Source organism: Cebidichthys violaceus, unplaced genomic scaffold, assembly GCF_023349555.1.
Source record: "Cebidichthys violaceus isolate CVI_PGR_0920_01 unplaced genomic scaffold, fCebVio1.0.p SCAF_2, whole genome shotgun sequence".
NCBI lineage: Eukaryota > Metazoa > Chordata > Actinopteri > Perciformes > Stichaeidae > Cebidichthys > Cebidichthys violaceus.
The window spans coordinates 19,371,640-19,392,571 of record NW_027176372.1 but is presented as its reverse complement, the minus strand read 5'-3'; the positions used below and the strand labels follow the sequence as shown (position 1 = coordinate 19,392,571).

The 20,932-nt window shown below is 43.1% G+C and overlaps 3 protein-coding genes across 3 annotated transcripts in view; 1 reads left to right on the top strand and 2 right to left on the bottom strand.

Moving 5' to 3' along the window:
* The window catches only part of drp2 (dystrophin related protein 2), a 68,961-nt gene extending 66,242 nt beyond the window's left edge, over positions 1–2,719 (top strand). Inside the window, exon 23 of the mRNA XM_068715056.1 lies at positions 250–2,719. Within this exon, the coding sequence (XP_068571157.1) occupies positions 250–269 (20 nt within the window). The 3' untranslated portion in view covers positions 270–2,719. The remainder of the gene's footprint in view (positions 1–249) is intronic.
* An 855-nt stretch (positions 2,720–3,574) lies between these two features.
* On the bottom strand, positions 3,575–13,145 carry LOC137875632 (myb-like protein X). Its single transcript, XM_068715058.1, has 9 exons — positions 11,932–13,145; positions 11,621–11,821; positions 10,494–10,673; positions 9,928–10,116; positions 9,039–9,215; positions 8,305–8,446; positions 6,021–6,631; positions 5,210–5,351; positions 3,575–4,575 (listed from the first exon to the last, which is right to left on the bottom strand). Exons 2-9 carry the CDS (start codon positions 11,714–11,716, stop codon positions 3,878–3,880), a joined length of 2,235 nt encoding a protein of 744 aa, XP_068571159.1. The 5' UTR covers positions 11,717–11,821; positions 11,932–13,145; the 3' UTR covers positions 3,575–3,877.
* Positions 13,146–13,224: 79 nt separating this feature from the next.
* Positions 13,225–20,694, bottom strand: taf7 (TAF7 RNA polymerase II, TATA box binding protein (TBP)-associated factor). Its single transcript, XM_068715060.1, has 12 exons — positions 20,528–20,694; positions 19,530–19,603; positions 19,364–19,442; positions 19,114–19,247; positions 18,738–18,858; positions 18,550–18,608; positions 17,916–17,988; positions 17,136–17,249; positions 15,954–16,148; positions 14,778–14,890; positions 14,124–14,183; positions 13,225–13,722 (listed from the first exon to the last, which is right to left on the bottom strand). The coding sequence occupies exons 1-12, from the start codon at positions 20,544–20,546 to the stop codon at positions 13,678–13,680; spliced, it is 1,086 nt and encodes a 361-aa protein (XP_068571161.1). The 5' UTR covers positions 20,547–20,694; the 3' UTR covers positions 13,225–13,677.
* Between the last annotated feature and the right edge of the window lie 238 nt (positions 20,695–20,932).

Genomic DNA, 20,932 nt, shown 5'->3' with positions numbered 1-20,932 from the left:
CACACTTTGCAAACCGTCCCGTCAAATTTAAAACACAATTTGCAGGGCCGTCCAAAGCCTGTAGCTTGAACAAAGAAGGGGATTATCATAATTATAGCCTCCTCAGTTATAACCAATATCCTTCTCTCAGCCTTGTGCATGCATTCCTAAAATTGTAAAAGCTTTTTTTTTTTCTCTCTCTCTCTCTCTCTCTCTCTCTCTCTCTCCCTCTCCCTCTCCCTCTCTCCCTCTCCTATTTCCTAATTTCAGGCACCACCTCACACATCTAACCCCGAGTGGGCCTGGAGTGAAAGCCTGAAAGGACGCCTGATGGCAGAGGGAGGAGCTCCATACGGCTGAGGTCAGGCCACAGTACTGCAGGCCCCGTGACCACTGCAGCAGCTATGATACCCAGAGCTAACCCTCTACTGGAATCTGTGCACTAAAAGCCTTTTTCATGCAAACTGCTAAAGGCTCACGCTGATGTCGGTTTGGCCAGGCTGTGCTTCATCACCACAGCGGCGCAGCCTGACACCATGCTGACGAGCCAAAGGACACTAACATTAGCAGCAGGTCAGGGAGAGACTAAAGTAAAGGAACATGCCCAGCCAAGACACTGTGCTAACCAGTACCTGTGTAGTTGTTAGAAGGTGTGAAGCTTTATATGTCCACAGCACAAATTGGACCTTTCTTAAGGAGAACTTAAAAATAGAAAAAAAAAAAGGAATAAGAAGAATATCCCCTTGTTTTGTCAGAATGCCTGTATCGTCAGTGTTTTTGTTTTTTTCTCCTTGAATGTGTTATCATGGTTGTTATTTTTGTTTTGTTTTTTGAAGGGAGGTGGCACGTCAAAGCTTGCTAGTAAACTAGATCAGGGCTGGGCTGACTGCAATTCATGTGGTTGCGTGGTGCAGATTGTCAGGGAGTTGACAGCACCCACAACGAGCTTATTTACTTTGTGAGAAAGACACATCATCAGTTAAATCCATGATTTATTTAAGACAGCCAAAGTGCCCGCTAGCACAGCGCCTCTGTATGCACACACTGTGTTCCTCTAATCCTCTCAAACTGCTTGTCGCTCTCATTGCTCCCCTTTCTTGAGCCCTTTACGCTCATACAGAGCCACTTGCACTCACCGTACACACACACACACACACACACACACACACACACACACATACACACGTATGCTGCTACGTACACACTCCCTATTTACAATGCACGCTTTCCTCATTGTGAGCAAATGTCTCCCTCCATGATCAATAACGTGCCATGCTGCATCACTAAAAATACAGACACTTCCATGAAAATGGAGATCCATTTCCTCTCTTTGGCTCAAGGGATTTAGGCACGCTCCTCAGTTTTGAGCCAATTTGTATCGTGGCTGAAACTGGCTTTTGTTGAGGAAATGTCTGCCGATAAATATCAGCATGCGGGCGTCGACTCTGGGATCTTCTCCCGCTGTGTGCGGAGAAAGAGAAGGAAGGAGCTCCAGGCGATAGTGCTGCAAGGCTGAAGCTTGCTTTCTCTCTCTGCTATGCCAATTCCAGACGCTACAGGGGGGAACGAGGCACCCCTCCATAGAGAGGTCCTATATAGACGTCATCCTTATAACCCTCTTTGTCGACACAGATTTGAATAGAACACGAGCTATTGATTCTACATGCCTAATTTCCCTTTACTAATGCGTACTTAATTGCTTTTAGATGTACAAAAAGACGAGTGGTTAAAATATCATCGCCCTCATTGTATCAGGCTCGTAGGGTGCGTTCTGTTCTAGACATAGCACAGTCATTGAATGCCTTAAAACCGAACTGAGTCCATATGAAACCAGAGTTCGTCTCTCTGGACTTCTTTTCTTCATTGTGTTTTTACATTCAGGGAAGGAGATTGCATCAGAAGTGTGTGTGTGTGTGTGTGTGTGTGTGTGTGTGTGTGTGTGTGTGTACACTGCACAATGGAAAAGTGTCGAGAGCAGAGCATCCATACGTTGAAAACATTTAAATAGGGCTTTTATGAATGAGCCTGTGATGCTGGGGGTGCTTGGAAGGACTAAAGATCTGAGAAATGAAAGAGAGAAAAAGTGGACAGAAAAAACCAATCCACCTATTGCTAGAGGGCTGGTGGACGAGATCCACTTTTGATGGTTCTGCCACAGCGAAAACCTCCAGAGGCGGGATGCCTGAAACGAGGAAGCTGTGGCTCCGTGTGTGTCTCAGCAAATCATACCACCTCATTCTCACAGAAAACAGAGATTAGGAATTTATCCAAGACCTTAAATGACACTCTGACCTCACTCACGAGTTTTAAACCCATGTGCTGCATTTATTACAGGCTTGCCCTCCAGGCACACACCGCTCATATTTTACGCACCATCCTCCTCAGCACTGGCTGCCCGTTTTGATACTGTTGCTAGGGAACTGTCCCCAAGGACGCGGTTCCACAGGTTTGTGAGTTGTAAAGGTGACGTGCCGCTCATAATACAAATATTAATAGCCTTAAGGGAAGCAAGCGAGAGCGCCCTTCTCCTCTGCTTCACTTCCACCTCCACTGAAGCCTGTTGCTGTTCAGCTGCTGAAGATAGTCATTAGCATCAGTTGAATCCACCTCCAGCATCACTTAGGATTGTTTTCTGGTGAAACTCTCAGAAGTCAGAACAAAGAGTAGCAACCTCGGCTCGTGGGTGAACAAAAGAAAAAAGCCACGACAAGCAATGTTTATTCATAGACGTTCATTTATTGCTATTCACACATCTCATTACACATTGATGATCACTTTTATCTCCATACTTTGTATGCGGATACACATAATGATGTAACAGTGACAGCGTGTGAAAAAAAGAAGAAGCAGAGGAACTCCCCATAGGGCTGCCTGTCAACTCTGGTCCTGTTTATTTAAAGGCAATATAGACGAGGCAGGTTGAGATAAATGCACCAGGTGGTTGTATGACACACACAGTTTGTCCCCACGTCTCCAGCTGCAGCAGAGTCATCTCTCTTTCACTGTGTGATCATCCCATCCACATTTCTATACTGGTAGTGGCTCCCCATATTCCCTGCACCCGTTGAAACAGACCCTGCTCCCTGTGGCGTGACTGAAGCCGTGTGATTGAAGAAAAAGGCTCTCCACAGAGGCACGAGTCACCCCAGAGGACTCTGCTGTCTCTCTCCAGACTTCTGTCACTGCATGTAGCCAACACGCTGACGGCCATTAGTCCCCTGCCTTTGTTTCACAACATGTATGCTATCATGCACCTAAGCTTATGTGTCCCCTCTCACGTGACGACGAATCATCTAACCTCAAACAAGGTGTTGATAACACTAATATACACACACTCATACATTACTGGTAGTTTTTTTTTTGTTTGTTGTTGTTGTTGTTAAGATCACCATTAATATACCTCATTAATCATTAAAATGTTTATTGTTTAATGGTTTTGATTTTATGTCGATGTCCAGCGCTCAAACACTTCTTGCTGTCTTTTCTCTGGAGTTTTTAATCTGTATAAAAAGTTTTCTGAAGAAAGGCTTTTTACTGTAATAACAAGTGGGTTACTGGCTGCTTTTTACTCTTTGTGTACAGAAATAAAAACTTTGTATTTGGCAAACTCCTTGTCTGAGTGTGCTTTCTCCTGGGCTGCAGTTATCCCTCTGAGAACTGAACAATGAAACTTAACTGCCAAACGCAGTCTGTTTGTATTAATTTTTCCTCCTCGTGTTTATATTTGGATTTGCAAGTGGCAGAATCAATATTTCCTGTTGAGACTTGAGGCTTAGCGGTTTATCACTTGTCTATCCTGCTGTCTCCCTTTCTGCATCCATACTGCTGTTAGTTTAGGGTCTATTAATCTTCCCCTGTGGTCCTTCGGCTCTGCACGAGACAAATCCCACCCATTGGTCTATTCTGATTGAGTGCCACCATTTCCTGTCTTATCACAGGTGGCTTTGTTCCCTTGAATGGTGCCTGGTCCCAGTGCAGCACCTGACTGGCATTTGACCTTCTTCCTGACTTGATCCTGCGCTGATATCTTGCTCTCTACATTATCGTTGCCTGCGCTGGTGGGCGCGGAATCGCTATCTTTATCTGCTACTCGATTATCTGGTACACCCTGCCCGTCCTCGTGAACCACGATACTCTCTATATTTTCATTATCTAACCCCTCTCCGCTCGCTCTCCCACTCTCTAGCTCTTTATTACTCTGCTCAGCTTTCACATCTGGATCTTTCTCTGTGTCTGCGTCATCCACTCCCTCGGTCTCAGCAGGGGTGGGTTTTTCTGAGTCTTCTATCTTACTGTCTTCCGTCCTCTTTTCTACTTCAGTGGCTTTCTGTGCACATTTGACGTTTTTCTTTCTTGCTGCACTTTTTGCCTTGCTCCTACCAGGCCCCCACTTCTCCTGTGTTGTTTCCCAGTAAGTCTTGTTCTGGCGGATGTGCATAATGCGTACCCTCTCACCCAGCTTTTTCAGTTCCTGGCGGACAAAAGGTTTGAACATTGGATCCAATTTCTCCACCATATCAAAGTCCCTCCGAGCTTCATCCTTGTTGCACAAAGCGGCATGTGCTTTTGCCCGTTGATACACCGCCTTAAAGTTACCTATGGGAGAAGAAAGTGTAGGCTTATGGATGGCTGAAATATTTACATGTGAAGACCTCGTGAGGATAACAGGAGAAGAAACACAGCTGTAAGATCAGGAGTCAGAGGGTAAAGTAAACTATGGTAGGATGAAATAACTGCATTGAACACCAGTAGTGAGACAGGAGACAGACGAAGTAGAAGGCAGAAGTTGGAGAAAAGTAAATGAAGGGAAAAGGGAAGCATAAGAACAACCATTTCACATCAGCCTCAACTATAAATAATTCAGTCATAGCAGAAACAAAGCAAACAATGAATTCATTTTTGACTGTGATGTCCATGGGTGGGTGCCGGGGGAACGAAAGAGAGACTCAGCAATGTGGCTGGGAATGTTTGGTTTCTTCTTTTCTTGGTAAACAGAGAGATCAAGGATTGCTGCAGCATGAAGGCAGGCGTTTGCTGAGGGCCAGGCATTTGTACTGGAAACAGATCTTGATATTTTGAAACTCAAAAATGAAGGTGTGTAAAAAAAAACAAAAAACAACTGAAAACAGAGCATGTTTATACATAGACATGTACCTATTTCTTTATCAAAATACATCTTTTTGTTTTCTCCCCTGCTTCAAACTCTCAACTTCACACTAACATGTATTACCTTTATGAGTCTTCAGCAGCTTGTTGTTGAGCTCCACCACTTGCTGGTATTGTTTGAGCTCCAGCATACACTGGCTGAGGTTGAGAGTCAGCGGAAGACACACTTTCTCTAGCGACTCCCAGTCCTCACCCTGTTCATCCACCTGATGAGCACAAAGAGAGGACAAGGTGGGTGGGAGTCGATTGGATGAGGAGAGTGGAGGAGGAAGAGGAGGAGGTGGTGATAGATGGCAGAGGAAATGTTGAAAAGATGAAACAAGAATGAAAGAATGTGACAGCAGGAACGAGTGATGAAGATATAATGGAGGAATGATGAAGACACGGACAAGGAAGTGTGGTGGATTGTAAGATTAGGTGAAATGAGGATGGAAGAGGGTGGCTTGACGAGAGGAGGGAGTTTGTTGTGTGTGAGGCGTGAGGGAGTTCGACAGCGAGGCGTGGCAGGAGTGAGGCAGAAAAGAAGCACAGGCGAGCGCTGTCACGGTGATATCTCTGTGCGGTTATATTTAGCGCTCTTTTCTCTGCTCTTCACTTTGCTAGCTACAATGCCACAGCTGTTTTTCAGGAAAAGAAAGGAAACAATGACAGATGATTATACTTTACGAGCCACAATCCTTTTGTAGGACTACTTTCTGTCACAAGCAATCCTTTCATCACGCTGAATAGAGTGGACTGCTAACGTCAATCCTGACGTCCACCTGGATGATCATTGAAAAAGTTTCATCTTACATCTTTTTTTCTCCAAAAAATACAACATTATTACTTGTGTTCATGCTTTTACACAACTTCAGTATGTAATCAGTCACACTCACCATGTTCCGAAGGACGTCCACGTATTCTATGGCCTCCTTGAACTTTCCAGAAGCCTCTTTAAATTGATTTTCTTTAATGATGAAGTTTCCTTCGTTCTGCAGCAACATGACCAGTCGTAACATCTGCTGCCAGTCCTTCTCCTCTTTTTCAGTGGCAGCGTTTGGATTGATCTCAGAAGAGCTCGCTTCCTCTTCGTTATCTCTTCCTTCAGTTGGTGTAACCTCTTTATGGTCTTCAGCACAAAGAGTGGATGGAGACTCTGCTTTACCTTCTTCTTCCCCCGCTTCATCTTTACTCTCTGTGGTCACACTTTCACCGTCCTCTTGTTTTTCTTTGTCTCCCTCCTCTTCTTCTTCTTCTTCCTCATCTTCATCATGTCGCTCCTCCTCTTCATTTTTGTTCTCCTTTTTCTCCAGCTTGTTCCAGTATGTCTCCTTCTCCTCCCAGTACTTCTCCTTCATGCTCTCTGACAGGGCCTTCAGCTCTCGATTGATAAGAGAGGCCAGAGTGATGTCAAGGTGGGCCACCATGTTGAAGTCCCTCCGGGCTTCCTTTTCATTCCACACTGCGGCGTGGGCCTTGGCTCTCTTGTAGTAGCCCTTCACACAGTCTGAGAAACAGGAAGAACAACACAAAATGCAGAAAGATATGAGAGACGTATTGATAAAAAACATTTTAATATCCTTACCTTGAGATATTGAATAATAAACCTGCTCTGTCTGTTGCAGCTCAGGTGGCGATTTGTCTACATTTAGGATAGTATGGAGGTGTGTATTTCTCACCAGCCCCGACTTTGCAAAACAAAAAAGTAAACTAAAAATGCACACATACTGCACCTTATTTCCTCACTTTGTCAAAAACAAAAAGTTTGCCATGACGCTTACTCACAAGGGAATTTATTCCACTCTCGTGTTTATCTGTTAAATATTAAGTAAAAAATACAAAAGTGAATCAGCACATTTCCCAAAGTGTCACACTAGTCTTTTTAAAACACGTGGCTACACATTCTCACACATCCACGCTGTGAGTCCACAATTTCATCAGAATAGGCTCATGTGCTTGGTTCCACTGATGGCTCAGTTTCTCTCTCTTCCTCTGCATTTAATTTCCCTCTACTCTAAATCCTCATTCAGACAACATTCAAACAGATTTCTTTGTTGCCTCTGGCAGAAGCCGAGGCACCGCAGTGAGCCACCATTGGGCGCTACAGGGCTGGAGGGGTTGAAACAGCAGTAGAATGGCTGACTTTAACTGATACAGACAACATGAGTTTGATGACAGGAGGAACAACTACACTAGCGAGTAGAGCTAGAAAAGGATTAGAAAAGGGAAAATAAAGACACTGAAAAAGCAGACAAGGAGAAGAAGGGAAAGGTGGAGTGATGTATGGGACGGATCATTCTTAAAAGCTCAATGAAGAGGGCTGCTGCTTTGTGTCGATAGCTCTTACTGAGCCAGTGGAGCTCAGAAACTCACGGCCATCACTTCCACAACACCCCTTCACTCTTAAGCAAGTTTACAACCGTCCTCCTCCTGCCACACGAGCTCAAGCACAGACATCGTAGTGTTACACACACATTCACGACTGTACACCTCCTCCTGCCACACATACACATACACACACACACACACACACACACATGCACATGGACGAATATAAAACTGGGAATCCGGGCTGAGGGACAGAGAGTAACATAAAGGCTGCCTCAGTGGATTCTGTCTCTGGGTGAGGGACATAATTCATAAGGCTTTGAAGTGGAGACTGTGCCAGCATGTGAGCTCCTCTAGGATTATATGAGTAGCCATGGGTATGAGAGAACAATGCAGAGGGCTGCTCCAACTGTAAAGCCCTTTGTAATGCAGCTACAGCCCTCCTATACGCTCTCAAATAATACACAGCTGCAACATGTAACCGCTGCAATAAAGCTCAGGCATCAGACGCTGTCAGCTTTTTGTTTGTCTCTTTGTTCAGCTTTTCATTGATATGATTACAAAGAATACTTTGACATTTTGGGAAATATATTCATTTTTTACACAACCAGCCTGGCTCTGTCCAAAGACGCCAAAAATCTGTCTACCAACACTTTTAAAGCTCACTAATTAACACGTCATCTCTTGTTTATTTCATCCGTAAAAGCAACAAGTTATGGGTTGGACAGAGCCAGTCAACTCTCCCTGGAAATGGTAAATTAAAGATATGTTTCAGTGCCAAAAACAAGGATGAATCAGAAATCAGAATAAATGAGAACACTTAAATCTGTTAGATTTCAACCAGGCTTTTACCTTTGTGTTTCTCCAGCAGTTCGGTGGTGTGCTCTATAACTTCATAATACTCCTCCAGCTCCAACATACACTGACAGTAGTTCAACTCCAGGGGGATGATCATTCGACCCAAATTAATGTAGTCTATATCACCCGGCATCTCCTACGCAGAGGGAGGAACAAGAACATAATCAGTTGTGTTTGTTGGCATCTTCTACACATATTTTAATAATTTATTTGAATTCTGTATGTTTGAATATTTTCACACAGACTTAAACATGACACGACTTTGGGACCATGAAGGATACCCAAAGCATCATCTCTGCTGAACAGAGCTTTTTTCTAGCTGTTTGCACGCAGGCCAACTATCTGAAAGCCTCCACCATCACACTTGTGAATATGTCTTAAATTGCCAAAAATCATTCTCACGCACAAAAGAATCCTCAACACTCTCTTATCAAAATATCTCATACATAACTCCCCCTTCCATTATTCTTCCATCCTCCTCTCATCTAAGGCAGTGATCCACTGCTCTTCTTTCCTCTTTCCTTTGCCAGCCCTCAAGCCCTACTGCCTGTAATCAGGGACACAGTGAAGCAGAGCAAAACAGGAAAACAGGAATCTCCCACCGGAAAAGAGCGGGAGTTGCATGTCCCAAAAACCTAAAATCCTGAGGAAACCTCAGTATTAACAAGCCTGAACATCACTCATTTTGCTCCCTCCATTCCATCGTTCTTCCTTAAGCCTTCACTCACCCTGGACTGGACTGTTTTCAGCAGCAGGACGGCCTCTTTGTACTTGCTGGCAGCCTCTCTGTATTTTCTCTGCTTGACCAACATATTGCCCTGCATGTGGAGGATTGGCACTGTCTGCAGCTTCTCATCCTTTTCCATCATCCATGACTCTCTTTGGTAGGACATGGGGTCTCCCACCTGAGAGCCGCAGGGGCAGGAGGAGAGCACAACAGAACAAAAATAGTCAACAGGAGAAAAACTCCACTGATGGAAGCTCAAGTGAAGGAACTGGCACAGAGAACAGCGGTGGTGGAAAGAAAGTAAGTACATTTTTCTTTATTTCAAGTTAAGGTATTTCAATTGTTTTGAAACAGATGATCAAACATGAAATATTTAAATATTAAAGGCCTGCACAACCACACGTTTTCAGTTATGAGGCTGATTAGACCTGCTCAGGTTGAAGTTGAGTATTTTTACATTGTGGTATTGGTATTGGTATTACTTAAGTAAAGGAGTACATCGTCCACCAGTGAAGAGTTGTCAACTTGACCGAAAAACAATGTGAAACTATTTGAAACAGATACGATGTTTTACTGCTGCTGCTGGACTCCCTGGTGAGTTTCAAGCTTGTTCTGGATGAAATATCACTGCAAAGCTGAATATTTTAGGGAGAGCGAAACTTGACTGTCATTTCTGTCAGTGAATTCCCCAAAAACGTTTGTAGGAGTGCCTTAATTCCAGAAATAGCTGAATAGGCATATGCCATTTGTTTTTTTACAATGTGCTTATCGTTACAGATGCTAACATCTGAGAAAAGATTAAAAAAAAACTAGAAGACAGCTGATTGTTCTACACTGTCATCTTTTTTTTTTTTGCGCTATCCATACAGTGTTTTGCCTCTGGCGCTTACCTGCAACAGCTCCATGATGAATATAAGTGGTTGAGGAGTTCTCATTAGCTCATCCAGCTCTGGGAAACCAGTGGAGTGATAGTGGAACATGTTTCCCATGCCACACATGTGTCTCTGGCCCTCCAGTGGGTCTTTCCCTTGAGCGATTAGCCTCATTCCCTTGGACACGATGGGGTACAAGCCTGTGTGCTGCAAAATTAACTCATCAACAAAAACATAAACGGGTCTGAAACAAGACATAGAAGCACTTAATCATGCTAACCCCCTGGTGCTGCCAGCCAGCGCCAATCAGTCCTTGAAGGAAAACGCAAGAAATGTCTACAATTTAACTTGCAAATTACATTTTTCTCCAGAAGGAAAAACACTAGACTTTGCACAGATTGCCCTGTTGTGTTTATAAAACTGAACATGTAGGAGGCTTCAGAAGGTTGATTTGTGTGAATCATAATGAAGAGTAAAAGCTTCCCTTCCTAGCTCATGAACACTCATTAGGACCCATTGTAGGCACCTAGTGTGTGTGTGTGTGTGTGTGTGTGTGTGTGTGTAAAGTCTGTAATTCAACTCACAATGGCATCACACCAGAACTCAGCCACCTCTCCGATCCTCATGGACGCCAGCAGGGTCTCCCAGACTTCCATCTTAAACATCTTTCCGAAAAAGATCTCAGCCGGCCTGCCAGCCAGTCGACTGTCATCAATGACCGTTCGTTCAAAGTTGTCCAGCAGCGTCTGGAAATGGAAAACCAGCTTGGATGGAAAGTGGGAGCAGGGGACAGGAAGAGTTTTAGAGTAGAAATGAATGATTTAAACCATTTGTCAACAAAATATACTGAGATACATAGAAAGTCTAATAGTGGTGAACAGTTTGTCCATGTACTGTATACTTAGGTTGTTACTTTGCCCTTTAAAACAAATCAAGTTTTAGTATTGAAGAATCCTCTGGGGATTGTTTTTCAGCCCATTAATATTATATGTATGTGTACATATATGCATGTTTTCATTACTCCTTTTTTTGACCTATGCTGTCATATACGTCAGTCACTTCTTATGTGGTACATACATGCTGGTTTTCATTATGTGTTCCATCTGTTTGTGTGCATGTGAAAGACTTACAAAGCCTTCAGCAACAGTCTGTAAAATTAGGCTGGCTTCATGCAACCTTCTATTTATAGCTTGACAGATTGTGTATAATGGCATGGTAACTGTGTGAGCAACTGGGAATCACCTCACCTAGGAGGGAACACACACACACACACACACACACACACACACACACACACACACACACACACACAGGTATATTCATGCTGGCATTGTCATGGAAAGTGTTTGTCACAGTGTCCAGATTCGGTGCCATATGGCTGGATCTGACAAGGGAAGGGGAAAAAAAAAAAAAAAAGTCTGCGACCAGCGGATCAGTGGATGAACAGAAACTCAGACACAGTGCCAAAAACATGTTGCAATTTGGTTGACCAAATGTTTGCTCTGTGTGTAAGAGCCAGATACAGAATAAATTCCCTCACTTTATGAATAATTCAACAGAATCTAATTGAAGTGGGCAATGCAACATATGGCTAAAAATAGACTACAATATTAATACATCACAACGGCAATTATACGAGGACTAATTTTCTATCATGCTTGAGTTGGACTCTGGCATTATTTAGGTCATCAGACTAACTGTGACTTGATACCTTTGTCCCAGGTGCAAAGTGTGGCAGCGGTCCTGTGCCTCCTGCCAGAATCTTCTTCCTGACTCCGTGATGGTTGAGAAGGTACGTCTCCTCCATTGTCTCTCTCCGCCTCCAGCAGTACCCGACAGAAAAGTGTGTGTGTTTTGGAGATTTGTCTTTTTTTCCTCTCTGGGTCTGTGTTCTTCTGGCTTTCTAATTAGCCTGGTGGAGAGAGAGAGTCTTGGCTGGTTAGCTGCTCTCTGACAGATGGCAGGATTAGACAGGGTTTGGAGGTGGACTCTTTAATCTCGAGGAGCTAATCTCTTGCCTACCCCTGCGATTGGTGGGCAATCCCTGCAGAAAGGAGGAGGAGAGGCAGAGATGACCGCCGGGCCAACAAGAAAGGCCCAGATCACTCTCGAACAAGTTAAGATCATTCTGGAAGGTAATCTGATGGATTAGTGACGCAGCTGTCATAGTGGGAGACCTTTTCATTACACAGGAGAGTGGACAGGAAGCAACAGTAACTAATTCAATTTGAGCTAGGACTGGGACTAACAATTATTTTAATTAGTGGTGAATAAACCTATTACTTTCTCGATTAATACCATCACAACATGTTCGGGCAATTTCTGGTCACATAAGACAAAGAAAAGCAGCAAATCCTCACATTTGAGACTCTGGAAACGTTGCTTGAAAAATGTCACACGCAATTAATAGATTATCAAAATAGTTGCTGATTAATGTTCTGTCAGTCAATTAATCAATGAATCGACTAATCATCTCAGCTCTAAATGGAACAGGCAGCCCTGTCTGTACGTAATAACCTCATGTTATTCATATCTATACAAAAAACGATTTTCAATAAGTGTTTGATTTGCCAAAGTTCTTGATTAGGGCCAAGCATGACTGTAGTCAGCCCTGTCAGCTGACTGGTTAAAAGGTAAAACACGCTGCCTGTGCTCGTTAGATAATTTAGTTGAAGCTATGGAGCCTTAAAAATCACACGAGTCTTTAACCGTGCTTAGCATGCTCACTGCGCTTATCATGCTTGTGCAGACGTGACAGAAGTACCCTTTGCTGAAGTAAAAGTAATAATACCACACTGTGAAAATACTCCACTACAGGAAAAAAGTATTAGTACAGTAAAACGTTCCATGTCAGTGTTTTATTATTGTTTTTGGATTGTTATTACTGCTGCTCTGTGTATGTTGCATTTTAATGATGTAGATGTTTAAGGTTGCAATAATGAACTCCTTTATATACTGTTGGGTGATTTCATTTACAGCAACGCTGTTCAATACGACCAGCATAAGTTTGTAACGTCGCTGTCCTCTGAGAACCACGTAGCTCTAAAAAGTCAACTTTGCACGAGTTTAGAAAAACGGCCGTGTTCAGCTTTTTAATGATGCATCTTCTTGCTTATAATTTATGAATTTAACCCGTACCCTCCTCCTGGTCTAACAGGGCGGGTGACAGAGGCCTGTGTGGAGGCTAACGGTCCTCAGCAGCGCCGTACCAAGGAACCAATCATGTTTCATTTATATCCCTATAGCAAAATTAAATAGCCTCAATATTTCATGTGGAAAATACGTAACATTACGTTAAAGACACCGACTTCTTCATCCACCTACAGAAAAAGACATTTATTATGACCAACATCAATCAGCCCACATGTAAATCTGTGCCAAAAGCAAAAATAATGACAGTTTCCAATTCTTGTGTATCACTGCAGTTTCTTTCGTACGTCGTGAAGAACAAAAAGTTGATCAAGACTACATTTACTTGAAGATGACAAGCTTAAGTATTCAAAGTTGAAGCCATCAAACACTTCGATCACACAGTAATAAACAACACATTTTGTCAACTTAATAAAAAACATTTGAACTTTTAATACATAAATCAGTATGCTGTATGCCTATTGTATGGAGACGATAAACTGAAAGAAATGACACAGCAAGTCAGCTAATAAACACTCTCTCCTCCCTCGACCAAGGCTCTCCTCCTCCTCCTCCTCCTCCTCCTCCTCATGAGTGTGTATGTGAGGCTGAAGATGACATGACGCTGCCCCCTGGTGGTCACTTCTCTATCAGTGAGTCCAGCTGCTCCTGCAGTGCGGCCAGCTGTTAGGAGCAGGAAATAGAAGTTGTGATGGATGCCCGACAGCCCCGGGGTGTAATTGGAGGGTAAGTGGATGATGATTAACATGTCTTTTCACATTAATTTGCTGCCTTCATTTGTCAATACAAACAACAACGCAGGACAGTGGGCGGCCACTATGCCATAGCTGCAAAAAGGACTCCGCTGGTAGCTGCTGACAAATTCAATTTTGCGTGATTGAATTTGCTATCAGGCATGAAAATTGTTGGCTCTAAAAAAAGACAGCAAGCACAATGCCATCTGCTAACATGGTATTTGACATTCATACAAGATAAATTTGTGTAAAGTGCTGAAAGCTGTAGAGAGCTGACAGCGAAGCGCTGGTCCTTGGCTTTTAGGAAGAAAAAAAAAAAAAGGTTCTCACCTGCTCCATCTCCCGCTCCTCCTGCTGAATGATCTCATCCAACAAAGCTTGGAAGCGATTCTGTGAGAAGAGAGAGAAAGAGAGATAAACAGGATTTGTCCGAGTCGACACGCTGAGCCTCATTAAATTGTGATGTCTTTAAATGCGTCGGCCCGGGCTGCTCATGTCACCGTCTCCTCTCCCGACAGAAAGGCCACTTGGAATGCCAGTCATGAGACGGCTGACCTTTTCCCTCCAACTGTGATAATAACGACTGGAGATCGGGCTTCGACGGTCCCAAAACACGGGGCAATGAGAGCTCTAAATGGCAACGTAAAAAGGGCCATGTCTGCTTATGTTTCACTCATTGTGAAGTCTCCACCAAAGAGGCAGAACAATTCATTTGCCTGCCATTTTTGTTTTCCCCACATGGAATGCTTGTATAGTAGAGGGCTGACGGGAGAAATGTAATATTCAAGGCTTTTAAAAAAAACAACAAAATCAACTAAATAATGGCCTCCAACGCTGTGTGTAATAAGCCGTTTTCACTGTTGAGAGAACTTCTGCTGCATGAAGACTTCTGCCTCCAAGCTCATCTGCATGTTTCCGTTTCTGTACATGCAGACCTAGTTTCTGAACAAGTGAACAGTGTGTGAGAGTGCGTTCGTTGCTTACTTTGAGGGCCTGGTTTTCCACTTTCATGATGAGCTCCTCCTGCTGTTTCTTTCGGGCACGGGTGTCCTGAAGCTTGGTTTTGACGCTGTTGATCTGCAACTGGTACTCCATAACTGCAGGGAAACAGCAGGAGGTTAAACACGTTTCTACTGTCACTCAGACAACGGCGTTGCTTATGCTCTCTTGCGCAGAGAAGAGTAGACAGAAAAAGCGGAAGAGAGAGAGAGATGATGGGACATCATTTCAGAGCAACACCACACTGACAAAGCAATGAAGATAAGATTATACACCGTAGCTTGTTGAACCACAAGGATGCCTCCAATTCAGTTGACAAATTGCGGTTAATGGGAACAACAAATCCATTTAAAAGGATGTGAGCCAGCAGGCCGAAGCACTAAAAGACACAACTAAATCAGTCTGCTCCGGGCTCCAGAGGGTTCTCATTAAATCCAGCCAAAGTGATAGTGCCTCACAACAACAACCTGTGGCCCCACGTACCATCAACTATCTTCCAAGCTAATTGTGTCTATCCTGTGCTTCCTCCAACTGACTTTCAATCCTCTGATACGAGCCATCGAATATGCAAAATCCATCAGGGAGGAGTCCCTGCAGAGCCATTCATCACAACTTTGCAGGGCTGCTAGAAACGTACACAGCCCAGTCTCCAGCACATCGTGAAAGGCTCCGCTGGGCTGCTACAGCGGAGCTGACCGACCGCTCCGTGTATGTAGATAAGAAGGCATTGAGCTGTCAGGCTGGACAGCTGTCTGAGCTGCACGCTGAGCCACAACACTTGTTAGACTGGTTAGTTGAGAGCCGTCGGGGTTTGAATCTCTGTGGGCGAGAGCGCAGCGCAAGCATTGAAGTGAAAGTACGGCTACTCGTGAGTGTGTGTGTGTGTGTGTGTGTGTGTGTGACCTAGAAAACTCAGCTGCGATCAACCAACACCTGGTAGTATCTGAGGCGGTTTAATTTCATTTCATGTCGGACTATTACTAGCAAACAAGTCCGTTCTGAACTCAGCAAGCAAATTCTCGGCCATGACTGCTACGACTGAAAATAATGAGTGACTCTACGCGTCATAATCCATAATTATATAAAGATTTTTTGAACATCTCTTTTCAAACATTTGAAATAACTTTCCAGATCTGTGCAGGAACCACGTCATCCTCTCACCTATCTGGTTGTTTCTATCACTTTCATGCTGCGCAGAATCGGACTCGTTGAGTTTCTCTTGGAGCTGTCGGACCAGATCATCCTCCGTGTCCATGATATTCAGGTCCTCGTCCTCGTGCCGGTCCCCTTCGTCCTCCTCATCCTCGCTGGAGCTGCTGATGTCGTTGAAGATCTCCCTCAGTTCGTCACGCTGGGCTGGCCATGCGGAATGCACATTAGTGTTATTAACGTGGACACAAAGATGGAAATAGCTGGAACACTTGCTGGGACTCGATCTAGGTCACAGAGACTACAGTCTAGTGAGAAACAGAAGTTAGAGGTATTGTTTCATATGGCATAAACCAGGTAAGATTAATGTGAACAGACTCTCTGACATTGCAAATAACAACTTTGCTCCCACACTTGGCGCTTCAGTAGAAGACACCACAGAATGAACCAACTGTAGTTTGTTTCCCATAGCAAGACGTTAATCAGTGGTTTTCAAATTCTGTTCTTGAAGTATCGATACAATACTGTGCTACCAATTTTTTTGTAAAGAAATATTACTACTTAGCCCTTACTAAACTACCTATAAGTGTAAGCAATTATGATGCTCCTTGGCGCTAACAAGGTCTTCTGGGGAATCCAGAGGAGGAAATAAAGCCAAAGAGTATCTGATGCTTGGGTTCGCTCGCTCTATTTCCATTTCAGACCAGTGGGGCAGAGGCCATCGACAGTGACAGTTGAGGTGTGCGTGTTGAAAATGAAGAAGGAAACCTTTGCTGGCAAGGTGAGGAGAGTATCACAGTAATCATTGTCCAACAGTCTATAGCAAGTCAATCTGTGCCATTTCAAAGTAGCCGCACGTTCTGATGTTTGTCCAAACTGGCCGTGCTTTGTAGAGCTTGACCAATTAATCGGACGATGTTTTCTCTAAGGGAGCTTCATCAAAAATGTTTATGTTAAATAGTGATGTACAAATATGTATATAAGATCGATCTTATCAAATATTTAAACTATTGATCATTTATATCTTTATATGCCTCAAAAATAGCGTATCGATCAGGCTTTATTACTCTGTGTTTCTGGAGGCATGCTGGTCTTGGTAGCACAGCTTTAACTGAGTGGAGGAACCGGCCTGCACTCTGACACTCTGACGCCTCACTCGCTGTGATTAACTTATGAACACCATGTTTCCCTTACCAGAGGACCCGTGGCCCATCTTGTGCCCCGAGGTGCCGGGCGAAGAGTCCAGGTTGGCCAGGGAGCCGTGCTGATCTGCTTCCTTTGACTCATCTTCCGCTATGATCTCCCACCCTGATCACCGTGTGTTAAGGTCAACACCCCCTCCACTTTCAGAAGTCCTACATTAAAAGACTCACTGTCTTTCAAAACTCTTCTTTGAAGTAGACTCCAAGGGTAAAAACCAAATGATGTTCCACAGGAGCTGCCTCAACTGCAACATTAATTAGCGTGTCGTGTGTAGGTCTGCTGCTGCTGCATGCAAACGCTAAAACTATCATTAGAATCCAGCTTCACTGCGAGCAACTAAGCAATGATAATGAACAGTCCATCTCAATTAACACACAGCAAGCGGGCACTCAAAGCGGCCCTGCTGTGCTCTTATTCTGTCAGGCAAGTTTAGAGTTTCATTAGAGCGCTAATAGCCTCCTTGCAAAGTGCATCTCTCACAAAGGCATTAAAACAGAGTCAAGTCAGGTGAGCCAGACAGGAGTCAGGACCTCAGATCAACCTATTTTGGACGCTAGATGGTTCCGTTTGTCCTAAAACAACAAAACAGTAAAAAACTACCTTCAGTGTCTGATTTTACATTCACAAAAATCTCCATCTGATGCTACGTTACTGTTATATGAGAATAAACACCAGTGCTGGTTTTGTTTGGCTACACCACTGCGAGGTTATATTTTTAGACTTTGCAAAAATGGACGTGCAAAAATATGTGTAGGTGTCTTAAAAAGATACGGACTCCGACAGCGTCAGCGTCTGTGCTCAGCAATCTCTTCACCTCCTTTTCCACATCAGGAGATTCAATGTACTGCGAGAGAGAAAGAGATTAGGTTACAAGTAATGTTAGCAGAATCTCTCTCTCTCTCACACACACACACACACACACACACACACACACACACACACACACACACACACACACACACACACACACACACACACACACACACACACACACACACACACACACACACAAAAGCTGGCGGCATGCCAGGAAGCACATTAGCGATTAAAAACAGAAGGGGCCAAATCAATATGGCTCGGCTGTGCACCTTCAGGAAGATTTATTCAGAAGACAAAGTAGAAGTGTAGTGCTCAACCACACTCGCTTTCACTTTGATCAAAGCAATAGTGAAATTGCTTTTTCGAATGCCTTTGGGGCAAACTAAGACGGAAAGGTTTTATTTATATGTAAATCTTAGTTTTCACTTTCACCACGGTTCCTGTTTTATGAAATGTAAATGTCTTGTTGGAAGAGAGCCTAGAATAGAGATGGATCATCAGACGGGATGCTAAAGAGATGGATGGGAAAGGGGAGGGGGGGGGGGGGGGGGGAAGAGTGCTGACGGCAAAATGAAAATGTCAAAACCTTCTTTTTCGCAGTTTTCCGAAATCTTCTCTTGCGTGTATTCTTCAGAGGGCAGGTGACTGGAGACCAAAACAACAGGATGAGTTAAGTTAAAATGGCTCAATCAGCTGTGGAGGGGAAATGATGCTCCTGCATTGCTGACACGCCGAGTTTTTTTTTTTTTAGCGCCGACAGCTTCGTCTACTTACTGCCATGGTTCCAAACAAATTTCTTGTCTTTGTCTTTGTCCTTCTTCTTGCTCTTGGGGTCGGTTCCAGTCGGTTCCTCTAAAGGAGGGTAAAGGTCTCCATCTAGTGTACACACCAGCATCTGACCCGTGGATGGAGAAAATGAATGGTAAATGACTCTGAATTCTGCTAATTAAGGTGGTTGTATTACAGTATTAGCACAAACAAGGAAAGCTGTCGCACAATCTTAGTTTTGAATGTTAACGTCAGATCAAAAAAAAATCTAAAAAGTACTTTTTTTTTTTTTTTTTTTTACAAACGTCATCCTATACTTGAACAAGAGATGTATACCCTATGAGGCATACGTCCTAAATGTTATGTCGCTGTAGTGTTTTACCTGGCAAACATCAGCGGTCTTGTAAAATGTCTTCTTGTCCACTGTTTTTAGAGACTCAATCATACAGGGCAGATCCACCAGTTTGCAGGCCAAAGGGACGCGGTCTACTCTTACTATGCCATGACGACCATCGGCTACAAATAAGAAGGGATAACATCGTTGGTTATGATGACATGTCGGTGCGTGAGAGACATTAGTAACCATTGCCGTTTGAACACATTATGCACTGACTACTAATAAATCAGCTTACGGTGCAACTCAATGGTGAGTCTGTCTTTGATGTTCATACTGCTCGACTGGGCAATCCTTCTCACTGTTGAGGCGTACTCCTGTGTAAGAAAAGAAAGATGAATAATTTTCAGCAACACGGTCACATTTGAATTTCTTAGAAATAAAATGTTTCGCATGTTTCTCACCGATGGAAGCCTCAGGATAAACTGGCTCTCCAACTCATAAGGAGCGTCCTCCTTATTCTTTGAGCCGACCTTCCCTGGTAGGAGGAAAACACACCGAGTGGTGAAGTAGCTTCCATGACGGTTGGTATGCATTTATTAAAAATAAAATGTACAAAATAAACGAACAGTGATGTTTGACTTGTGCAGCAATACAGCTCAGTCCATCTGGTTTCCGTAATAAAATGAGGGAACTCTCTTTGATTATTTTGAAATGACATTAGAAATACTGTTAGAAAGCTTATTTAGAAATTTTAACTTGTTTTACATTTTTGCTAAATGCGTATTCTGTGTTGTTAAATGCATGATTCTTGTTTTACATAACACACTCTTGGTATACATTCAGTCTATGGCATTGTTGGATAATATAAAAGAATGTACAGAAATATCACATTTATTTATGGTTACCATACGTTAGAGTTAACGTTTGATTCCTGGTAAAGAATAAAGTCGTCAAACTAAAACCATCACTATATGTTCAACAGCCAACACTGAGACATCTCACATTTATGTAATATTTACATCTTAGTATGAATCACTCAGCTATGCGTTTTGCACAGTGTGTAACGTTAAATCAAGGACTAGTTCAGTAAGATTACCTTGATATGAAGTGGCAATACTACTAACTTAAAGTCAGAGCAAACGACGGGTGAATACAGATCATTAATTACAAATATTAGGTAATAACCAGTTATAACGTAGCAGGGTTGTAGCGACCTGTGTATATTTCTACAGACAACATTGACCGCTCTCGTTAAAAACGTTGCGTTGTGAACACTGTTGTTCACACATTGAAGCAACCAAATTCTTGTAATTTCTTATGCCGTGTAATTTCTTAATAAATGACTTAATTTGTTAAAAAATTGCATGAGCAGAGGCAGTATGTTTACAAAAGAGGGCTAGCTATCGTTAGCTTAACGTTAGTAGTTAGGATATTTCAAAGGCACAAGCTTTTAACGTACCTTTCAGTTTGGATGTCATCTTCTTGTTTGTAATTTGGACGGTGCAGGTGCATAAATATTCTCAAACGATGATGATAATAATCCCCAGATATGCTGTTTGTGATTAACAAAACAACACAGCCTAGCTAGCGTTACACGAAGCTCACAGGTATGGCCGACAGTGGACACTTGCTACATTCAAGTACTCCTCGGAAATTTGCCTCTTCAATGACTACTGTCTGTCTTCCCCTGTGTTACTGTATTGTATTGGCAAACTAGCTAATTAGCACACATCTTATTTTACGTCTTCTATAAAATCCATAAATATTATATATTATAGAAAAATGGTTAAGGACTAGCGGTAGTTCAGGTTCAGGTATTTATCCACTGTAAATAAATGATGTCCGATAAATTCGAACGTCACAT